This window comes from Pygoscelis adeliae, unplaced genomic scaffold (genome assembly GCF_000699105.1).
Source record: "Pygoscelis adeliae isolate BGI_AS28 unplaced genomic scaffold, ASM69910v1 Scaffold45, whole genome shotgun sequence".
Classification (NCBI taxonomy): Eukaryota; Metazoa; Chordata; class Aves; order Sphenisciformes; family Spheniscidae; genus Pygoscelis; species Pygoscelis adeliae.
The window spans coordinates 8,520,951-8,531,602 of NW_008825114.1; the positions used below are offsets into that span (position 1 = coordinate 8,520,951).

The 10,652-nt window shown below is 34.5% G+C and overlaps 1 protein-coding gene across 1 annotated transcript; it reads right to left on the reverse strand.

The window, feature by feature from the left end:
• Positions 1–627: 627 nt before the first annotated feature.
• Positions 628–7,725, reverse strand: LOC103920435 (cytochrome P450 1A2-like). Its single transcript, XM_009328176.1, is given in 3 exon segments — positions 628–887; positions 6,670–6,793; positions 7,525–7,725. Coding segments are annotated over 3 exon segments (585 nt in total).
• Positions 7,726–10,652: the final 2,927 nt, after the last annotated feature.

Genomic DNA, 10,652 nt, shown 5'->3' on the forward strand with positions numbered 1-10,652 from the left:
TTCAGAAAAAAACAAGTAGCCTGTTTTCTGAGAATTGCATTTTTTGCTGACTTTTACTATCTCTGTCCTTTTAAGTATCTTTGATTGCCTCCTCTAGATACACAGCTTCATCAAATGAAGCTCTTTTTTTGCTGTATCCTGTGGTACTTACATACTAATAAAGTAATGCATAACCATTTGACCACATCCACAGCATCATATGCAGGATATGTATTTTGTTCCCCATTTTTCTTCAGTTTAGATGATCTTATTTTACCAAAGGCCATGGACAGGCCACAGGTAAGTTCTAAAAAGAAGGCTTGACAATCTTTTGTGCGATCATTTAAAAACTAAATTTAGAATTCAGATTATTTTTACTTTTCTGTTTATGGACTGCAATTTATGCTGCAGAAAGTGAGCTCCTATGCACTGTGTAAAAGTAAACCAGAAAAATGTCAGGACAAAATACAGCATCCTCTATGATGCTATATTTATCAAATTGTCCTTAAATTATAAAACCAAACTAGAAGTGCAACAAAACAAAGGTCATTTGATACAAAGGTTAAAAGTCTTTTGTTTCTCACAGAGTCATAGATTTCAAAAAATGCATGTGTCTGTGTAAAAAAATAGGCCAAAATATACTGACATTTATGTTCTCAGTGAGACTGAAATTTTAAACTGCTCAGGTTTCATTGCTAGTACAAAATTTGGGGAGACACCTAAATTCTGGCCTTGTGAACTGTTGATATTCAGTTGATGTAGCAACATTGTTAAGATGAAGATTTTAACATGAGCAAAGCTGTATCCAAATCATCTTTTTTTGCCAAGTCCAAAGATCATTACTTTTTCAGCTAAGTACTTGTTTATTGGACAGTTGTCATGGACAAATCTTCCAGGGTTAAATAGGCCTGGGTTCATCCATAATGTTCTAAAAATAAACATAATAAGGCTTGGTGTTTGCCTGTCTAATTTTCTAATCCTATGATAGGATCTAATACCAGTCTGCTAGTTCAGGAAAAAAAAAAGTTTTACTCTCTAGAAAGTACTTTACACTTTTAGAACATAGGTATACTACAGTGAAGCCTAAATTAATCCCTGAACAATTTTTTCCTTCAACATGGCTTCTAAGAAAATCCAGGCTTCATAACTAAAATAGGAGCTGTGAATGATGGGTGAATCTAGATGATGAAGCACTTGCTTTTATCTTAATACATTTTTTTTTCCAAAGAGGCAGAAAGTGAAATTTCGCTAGTTTCATTCTTTTAACATAGGAAAGCTTCCATGTACCCCAGCAGAGGCAGGTAGGCAAAAATAACTGTGGCATATCTGATACTGAGATTTTGAGGAGGGGTGCCAACTGGACATGATTTGCCAGTCTTATAATTCTTAAGGGTACATCACTATGATTTTATTTTAGATTCATTGCAAATTATATTCATAGAATATATGCCTACAGTAGTAGAGCTATTATTTGTTCACTTTTGTCTAAGAAGATGAACAGTACCACTACAATGGAAAAGCAGAAGTTCTGAATATTCAATACAGCCTATAATGACAAAATACAACATCCAGTAAAATCCAGCTTATATTCCTGGTTGACTGATTGATGAAAACACAGGTGCCTCTGGGAAAAAAATATCTGCCTAGTATAGTGTCTTTGGTAGTACTGAGGAAAAAAGGAAATAATGGAATGAAGCATTCATGTTCACCTCAGTCTACCATTATACATGTCCTTGGTAGGTGAAGTGTTGTTATTGGTAAATGAAATTTGCAATGGAAATGTAGTTGAATTCCTCTCCATTTTTTAAATTATAGGAGTTTAATTTCAAAATAAATAAAAATAATTTTCAATAGAGTTCATTTTGTTATTTCTTCTCTTCCTCTTCATGCTTGAGCATTTTCAGAATACTAAAGTAACTGGTATGTCAAATTGCACAGTGTAGTTTGCTTACAGAGACAAATGATAACTCAAGAGTGATTTTCTTTTCCTTAAGTTCATTTGGAATATAGACTACTATTATTGTGCCTTCTTAAACAATATAAAAATCTACTTTATAAAGCATAGTTGCAACTAAAGGAAATATGTAGGATACAAACACAAGAAAAAATGAGTGATCAGAGTCCTGCACTACTGAAATTAGTCTCATAACCAGGAATGTAGAAAAACCTGTCTTCAGCTTCTAAACACATGCCCTTATTAAGTCTGAATGTGCTATATCTTCAAGAATTCCCATTTTCTTTACATTAAGATTTGAAAACTTTGTATTATCACTTATGAATGAAGAACGGTGAAAGTCACATATGATGAACACCCAAGCACTTCATAAATGGAAGTTTCCCTGTAAGGCATTGAAGACCTGTCTTCAAATCTGAGTAGCTGCCTCCGCCTGATGTTTTCATCTGGATGTGCAGAAGTAAAGATTAATGCTACTGAAAGAGACATAAATGTGTTCATACAACGTATGCACTACAGCTAGAAAACATCTGGCACAACTAGTGCAGAATTGTAGCACAGAAGCTGCCTCAAGAAATGTAATCTTTCCCTGTCTAAAATTCAGAGTATATGAAAAATGAAAGAACACCACAAAAATCTGAATGTTTCTTTGGCTACGAAGTCTGTACTGTGATGGTTTATACCTTTGACACTAAGTGTCCAGTTTTAAAATGTACAGTTTCATTTAAACTATACAGAAATAAGACTAAACATACATTCCACTTTACAATTCCAATTTGTCTGTGGCCAGAAGAGAAGGGATTTGGAGATGGGTGTGGGAATGGATTGGATTCTTTATTCTGGACCAGCTGGAATACTGGACCATAGCCTAACTCCCTTATTCATGCTGACTATTCTCTTTATATCTACCTAGAGAGTGAATACAAAAAAAAGGGAATCAGATTTTTGTAACTGTAGGTGGGATCCACACAGACACAAAAGCTCACTTAGGTGGACTTACTCTCCCTCTGGAGTCTTTTAAAACTGCCAACTTTTCTCCATTGACTGTAAGAAAAATGAGGTGCATGCTTCAGAAGGACTGTTTTGCTCCATATTTGAATCTTAGATCCAAGTGAAGTTCTCAAATTAAACAGATCATGTCATCTGTGTGTAAAACATTTTTATATAGGCAAATTTTCAGCCCATTTACCAATTTCCTGCTGTATAGTTTTCTGGGTTTTGGGAAATAAAATTAGATTAAACACCAGAATAATCCAGTTGTAGTTGTATCAAAGCCTATAAAATTAAGCATTATATATTACCTTAGATGTGTCATTACAATTATTCTGTAAAAAAGATTTAATTTCTATAGTGCTTGCCTTTGGCCTAACGAGACAGAAATCAGTTTCGTGAGTGTAAACAAGGACCAACACATGTACGGAAAAATAAAAATATTTAAAATGTTATAGACATTTATATTAGCTGTGTAATGCAAATATGGAGGAAGAGGAGGAGGACGAGGACAAGGAAGAGGAGGAGGAAGAGGAAGAGAGAGGAAGAGAGAGGAAGAAGAGAAGTTTCTCCTTTTAAACTATTTTATGTTCTAACTTTACTACTCCAAATTTGAATTTGTCGATAAAAATAAAATAAGTAACTTTGATATTTAACCTGTAGGTAGCTTTTTAGATTGAAAGCACAGTCTTGACAGGGGATACAATGTTCTACGTATCTGAAAAGTATCTCGTACAGTGGGGCTTTGATATGGGTTCCTATATTGCACCTGCATTAAAATTACACTTGCAATTCTAATGATTAACAACACAGTGGAGCAGTTGGTAGCATTTCAATAAAGTCAAAAGAAAAATTAAGAAATTACTTGCATGCAAAACCTGTTTGTATGTCTTACATGCAAATAATTTGGCTGAATTAATCATTTTGCAGGAAGACAGAAGAACTCATATAAGCACTTTATATGACACATTGGATATAAGCATATTATGATTTTGATGATTAATTAAAATGGCATTAAGCATCATCTTTCAGTGAAAGACAACAAACTATCTCTATGAAAACAAGTTATGGAATTAGTTCTTAAACAATAGTTTCAAGTGGGTTTTTTTTGCTTTAAAATGTCATTTTAATGGCTATAATAAATAATGTAGTACGTAGAAACAGTGCAATAGGGTATATGTTAAGAGGGAAGTTTGTTTATTTTTTAAACATATTTTATAGTATAGAGAGACCAATTGAAAGTAATTATGTTTGATTTATGATAATATAAATTAATGAAGATGCTATTTTTAATATTCCTTGTGATGTAAAATCATACTTGATCTTGTATTGTGATTGCAAGAGTTGTTCTTTTGTTTAAAAATAGACATTGACATTATATGAAAAACTGGCAGCTGATATTTTAAAAAATATGATGGTAAGACTATAGTAACTAAATTTATTAAATTTATCTTTCTGTATAATACTAAAAGGAACTGTAATATCTTCTTTACATTTTGCAATCATCGCAATTTCATGAATTAGTAATGAGAAATATATTGAGAAGTCAAGAAAAGATTAAAACAAAGCTCATATCAGATGTTCGGGAATGAACTATACTGCTATTACAATAGACTTCTGCAGTTTCCATTAATTAGCACTAAAATGGGCTCAACATTTTTATTTCACCATTTCTTTACATCCTAAGATACCGATACCATGACACATAATATTACTAACTTACTAAAGAGTCAAACTGCACACAATCTTTAAAAAAGCAGTTGTTAATAATAAAACACTGTAACACTGCAGTCCATTTTCATGGCAAATTTTGCCAGGCATTTTGTATGGATTGCCATAATTTAATTGTCTTCTACTTTATCATCTCTTTCAAAAACTGAATCACACAACAGATTATAAGTCTTTAAATTCACAATTTCCATTGAAGATAATTCTCTTTTAAATGGAGATAAGTTAAAATCAGATGCAGAATAGTGTTGGATTAAATCTTTAATGTTAAGGTAATGCAAATTCACAATCCCCTCTGCCCTCCCTGAACTTTCTTGAGCTGCAAATTAAGAGAAAATCTCACAGAAACAACCATTAGCATGAGCAATTGCACTCTCATTAGTATAGATGGGAATTATGCCATTGATAACAATGTAAGAAGGATCCAGACCTCCTAAGTGGTGCTTGAATCTTTCCCTTTCCACATGTCAACCGAACAGTGAATTAATGTCTCCTAGAATATATTTAATTTTGACTGAATATGACAGTTATTGGATAGTAAACTCAGGAGTTTTGAGATCTAACAGGGTAATAGGGATGCAAGAACCCAATCAACCCTTCTGTCAGCTTTTCAAAAGAATTCCAATTATGTGTGATTTTCAGATTGCATGTGTTCTGTTCTAAAATTAAGCTGAAATTCTCATTGCTGTGAGTGGGAGCTACAAGCATATGCCATTAGTAGGACTGTAAGTGGGTTAGTGCATTCCATGCGTTGTATACTATACAGGGCTTCTTGCCCACATTCTGTGCATAAATGGGTCCAGACTGAATAGTGACCCTATAGACTTTGAACTTCAAGAAAGGATTGGTTTTGGATCCTAATGTATACTTTCATAAAAGTTGTACCTGCTGAGATCTAAAACAAGAGCTAAATTAATGTGGGGTAAATTAAGTTAAAAAATAATCCAGATCCATTTTTTTATGAAACATATTCTTTTTTGTTCTGTAGTGTTATTTCTTCTAGCTCAGAACCATACATCTCTCTGTGGTTCCAGATATCCCCTGTTGCCCAGTGTGCCTTTTGCTTTCTCTCTGTGCACAGTAATACTGAAAATTTGAGCATTCTGAAATTAGTAAGCACTACTTTGCAGGAAAATGTCTACAAACTCCAGGAACAGAATCTGTGTTACTGTTACCTTGTTTTGTGTCAGCAGGGTTAATAAAGCTCTGTTTAGCCCAAATCTAAACATCTTTTCTGAGCTGTATAATCAGACCCAAATATTCAGAACTACACGCTTCTTCCAGCCTGCAGATAAAACGTTAATTTTTGCCACTGTGGCTATTATACTGCATGTTGCACAAACTAGTGGACAAAGAAGGGAGAATTTTAGATTTGATATTGTATATTCCTCTGAATTTTCTTAAGGTGAATATTGCTTTCTTAATAAGAGAAAAGATGCATTCCATATATTGAAAAGGTACACACTTGCGGCTTTGGAGATACTTCAGCAAGTACACAGCCTTACAAAAAGATAAAATTAGAAGATATTTGGGTTTTGGAAAAGAAAGTTGCTGATTAAGCAGACTTTTAAACATTGACGATAAAAATATCAATGTCCTTAGAAGGACAGCTTTTCTTCACTTGAAACCTTTTTTTGTTTTATGATCTCTCCATAGTCCCAAGATTGTTATTCCCTCAACACATTTGCTGTTTTTTCTGCCTTTTTCACCTAAATACTTAAAATGACTTTTGACTTATTTTTAAAAGTAAGGAAGTATTTAAAAGAATTAATTGTCATCACTGCTAGCTGTAGGATAGTTCTTGTTAGGATATATTATCACAACTTCTTGCCCTTTTTCTGTTTGACATTTGTTCTCTATTTAAGGATACTGGAACATGCTAAAACATTAAAGTGCTCCCACTATGCTTTCTCATGCTTTCTAATAATGAGAGCAGGAAGAATAGGGGAAGAAATTGAAGACCCCAATAACTCACAAAGTAGTAAGGAAAACCATACCTTTCTGAAATATAAGCATACCTGCCCCAAATATGTCACTGACAGCGGAAACAATCTGCTTATTTGTCAACACAGCTTCACCACTTTGACTTTTTTGGCATTCACATAGTGCAGTCAGAGTATCAGTAATACCTCTAATGCAGTTCTACAAAGCAATATGTGGATTATTTGTTTATTTTTCAGATTTTAACATAGGAAGGAGATACAAAAAATGTACTTTAAATAGGAGACAATAAATTTCTCAGTACACTAACCCTATAACTCCTTGATAAATTGAAGGACAAAAAAAAGTGAGAAATTGTAATTTTTGTTATTTCAAATCAAGGGGTCCTTGAAGAATTAAGAACAACAAACCTTCTCACCTGATCATAGGAGATATAGTGTTCCTGAACATTTTTATTCATGAAACCTTTCCTTGTTTTGAACACAAGTGAAGACACATCTCAGTTTATTGTCAGGAGGATGATGAAAAGCAGGGAAAAGATCTGCAGCATTGCTACAGCTGAAGATCTGCATGACGTTATGGTTAATGAAGAACTGTGAGGAACTCCCTGTCATTTTGGTTGCACCTTTTTCCAAAGCACAGGCTACAGATGACACTTGCTAAACATCTGGTGAGGAAGCTAGCAAGATCAAAGCTACCCGCTGTGTCTGAGAGGTCCCTAAATGCTCTCACAATCTCTGAAACTTCTAAGTGTATCTGTTCTTGTAGCAGACAAAGCATGTGAGGTTTTTGTCTGCTTTCAATGACAGCTTTCTCAGGGCATTTTTTGCAATCTCCTTGTGGACATTCCATCCTTCTCTATATTTTTTATTGAAAGTCATGCATCCCTCATTTTCAGTCAAAGAAAAACTATAAAGATCTGATCTGCCAACAGAGCTTTCTCCTTGTATTTCTAAAGCCTGCTTAAATGTGTCAAAGCCATGCAGAACTACCACTGGCACGGATCCCACGTTTGTTTGAAACATATCTCCATATTTCTCTCTTGATTTTGTTAATATTATATGAGGATCTTCTCCAAGTTGCAGCAAGTTTCCAGTAATCAGCCAAGGGGTTGGACCCAGAGGCCTCTTCATCCTTTTCTTACCTGTCTTCTTACACTGTATAGCAACAGACACCTGCAAATCCAGGCAGCCCTATCATCTCATAACTGCTCAGCAGTGCTGTGAATATTTCTGCATATGTCGATTCTGAAATAAAAAAAATGTTCAACACAGTGTGTCCCATGGCACACACAAACCAACTAAGAAGCACACATACTTCTATGAGAAGTAAAAGAAAAACCTAACTATTGCCAGTATTATCATTCTGCTTATACTTGATAAAACTCGTCCTGCATTAAGAGGGTGTCTTATGCACTGCATGAAGCCCTTGAAGTCCCCTTTACTTTCTGTATTGCTGTGAAGCTAACAATATAATCTACCTCCTTCATTCAGCCTTAAATAAAAACCTAGCTCCTTTTATGATTTTTTTTGTTATTTTAGACTACGGGGGGCGGGGGGGGGAGGGGGCAGGGAAAAGAGCTGTTATAAAGGAAGGACGGTTTTGCATGAGAATATAAACTTTATGTTTTTGGAAGAGGAAATCTAGCAGAAGCTTCCATTAAATATAGGTACACTGCACATTTCAAGTAATAGCTGGACTTGCAGATACTACCTGCTTCTTTCATTTTTATTAGGTGAAAAACTGAAGGATTATACAGGCACCACAAAGAAAAAGAGATTCTCAGTCAATAAAACATTTGTAAGAATCTTCAGCTGCCCTCACATCTAAAGATGTTGCTGGTGAGACACAATATTCATTAAATAATGAACAATTTTCTTGAATCTTTTTCCACTGTATAACTCTCAAATGCACATCAGAAGCACGTCTGTTCTCATAGAAAATTAACCCGCAAAAGATATACATATTCTTTGATCTTTCTTTTTTTAAAGTTAAATGCATTATTATTCCTCTCAGTGCTGCTGAAATTGCTATTCATTACCATCATATTATCTTGCTTATCAAAAACATATGCAACATATGCTAGATGTATAGTTTTTTGCTATTGTTATATGACAGTTCAGTAAGAAAACCATGAAACTTCTTAAATAACATGCCATTACAAACTTAAGTTTTAATAAACATAAAACAAACACAAGTTCCTCAAACCTCCATTTTTCTAACTGAATGAATAATTTTTGTATAAATATTTCTTAATTAGTATATCATGCAGCAAGTAAAATTATATAATTATATAGCATTGAAGAACTATGATCAATAGTTTATCCAGAGAGAAACAAGTTATTAAAGTCAAATTATTGTAGAAATATTAATAGATTATGCATATATACACAATTTTTTACAGGAACAGCTTAGTCTTACCCAGTCTAATCTCTGAAGAAATTCAGTATTTTAAGTACAGTCTGTATTCTCTTTGCAAACTATGATTATTAATTTTTAAAGAGTTAAAATGTGTCAATCCTGATTCGGTTCTGCTTCTTTTATGGAGGTAGACTCTCTTAGGAAATAATTCCTTTTCAGGATTTGAGTAAGAAGGCATATTGACTTGTTGCATTGCTGGAAATAGCTTGTACCTTGATACATACAGCCAGTTCCTTCAGAGCTTCTGCAACTGATTGAGGCTAGACTGAAAAACTTTCAAACACTCTTCTGCTCCTAAATTTTAGGGGAGGAGAAAAAGGGAGGAGCTGGTGATGCCATAGAAGCCATGGAAGAGAGCAGTAAATTACAGAGCACGCAGACTGTAATTCAGACAGTTATTTGCAAAATAAAAGTATGTTTTGCAAAAAGATTTCCAAAGAAAGGTTTAAACTGCTACCAAAACAGAAAAACATTCTTCTCACAGGAGTCACACTGGCTTCATGATTATCATCTGTCTTGTGTGCTGCATTTCTTCTACATACTTTCTTTTCTGAGAAGCAATAAGTAAGTTTTGCTTGCATCAGAGTTAGCCTTTCTCTATGCCTTTTCCTGTGTGTCTGATTTGTTATCATTTTTGTGACACCTAGCTGAGAACCTTCAGCCCCCTGGGAAGTGCAGCATGATCAGTGCAGTATCATTTCTGCCTAGTTAAAGAACAGAGTAAAGGCAAGTTATATATATGGCCTGAAAACAGAAGTCTTACTGGATATGCCAGAAACATTGCAGCATAAAGGTGTAAAACCTTGCTGATTTTCTTCAGAAAATGTCGTCGCCACCTTACTGAGGAAAAACAGCAACTGAGCTACCAAAATTTTGGGACACAATACCACAGATGTGGAATTTTTTCTCCCTTTACTGTATGTATTCAACTCAGGTGTCCCCTCAGTTGTAAGAGCCATATTCAGCCTTCACCTCCACTGGATGCATGTCTAACCAATGTACTGCTTTATATAAATTATTCTAGAGAAGTGAACCATATTAAACTTTCCTTCCGTCACAGCAAGAATGAAAATATAAACTAATATATTTCCTTGTTTAGTTTGTTAATTTTTTCTACTCTATATTTAAAGAATATTGATTTTCAAGAATCCCTAGTTTAAATGCTTAATAAGTGAATTTACAGGCATAGAGCATATGCAAAAACAGGACATGCCAAAAGAGCTACAAAGGCGCAGGGTTTCTTTGCAGCAACAGAGTTATGCACAGCATATGTGAGCTGAAGTCAGTGTGCCAAGACATACTGGAGGCAGGAAAATGGCCTAAACTAGAGCATCTAAACAGTCCCTCAGTCTGAATGCAATTCTGCCTGAACAGATGTTTTAACCTTTTGACACTGAACTTGGAGTTATTTTAAAATTGGGCACAAGTTAAATTTGTGCTTGTAGTTTACCTTTATGGCAGAAATCAGTGTCTAAACAAAAAAAAAAACCTACCTTTCAAACCATAAGGAAGATCTCAACGTGTGCTCAATGCCCGATTGAACCATGGCCTGTTCCTGCTGGGATCACCCCATGTATGTCAAGTTGTAGTAATACCAAAATTCAGAAAGGCTATGGCTCCCTCTCATGTTCATTTTTTT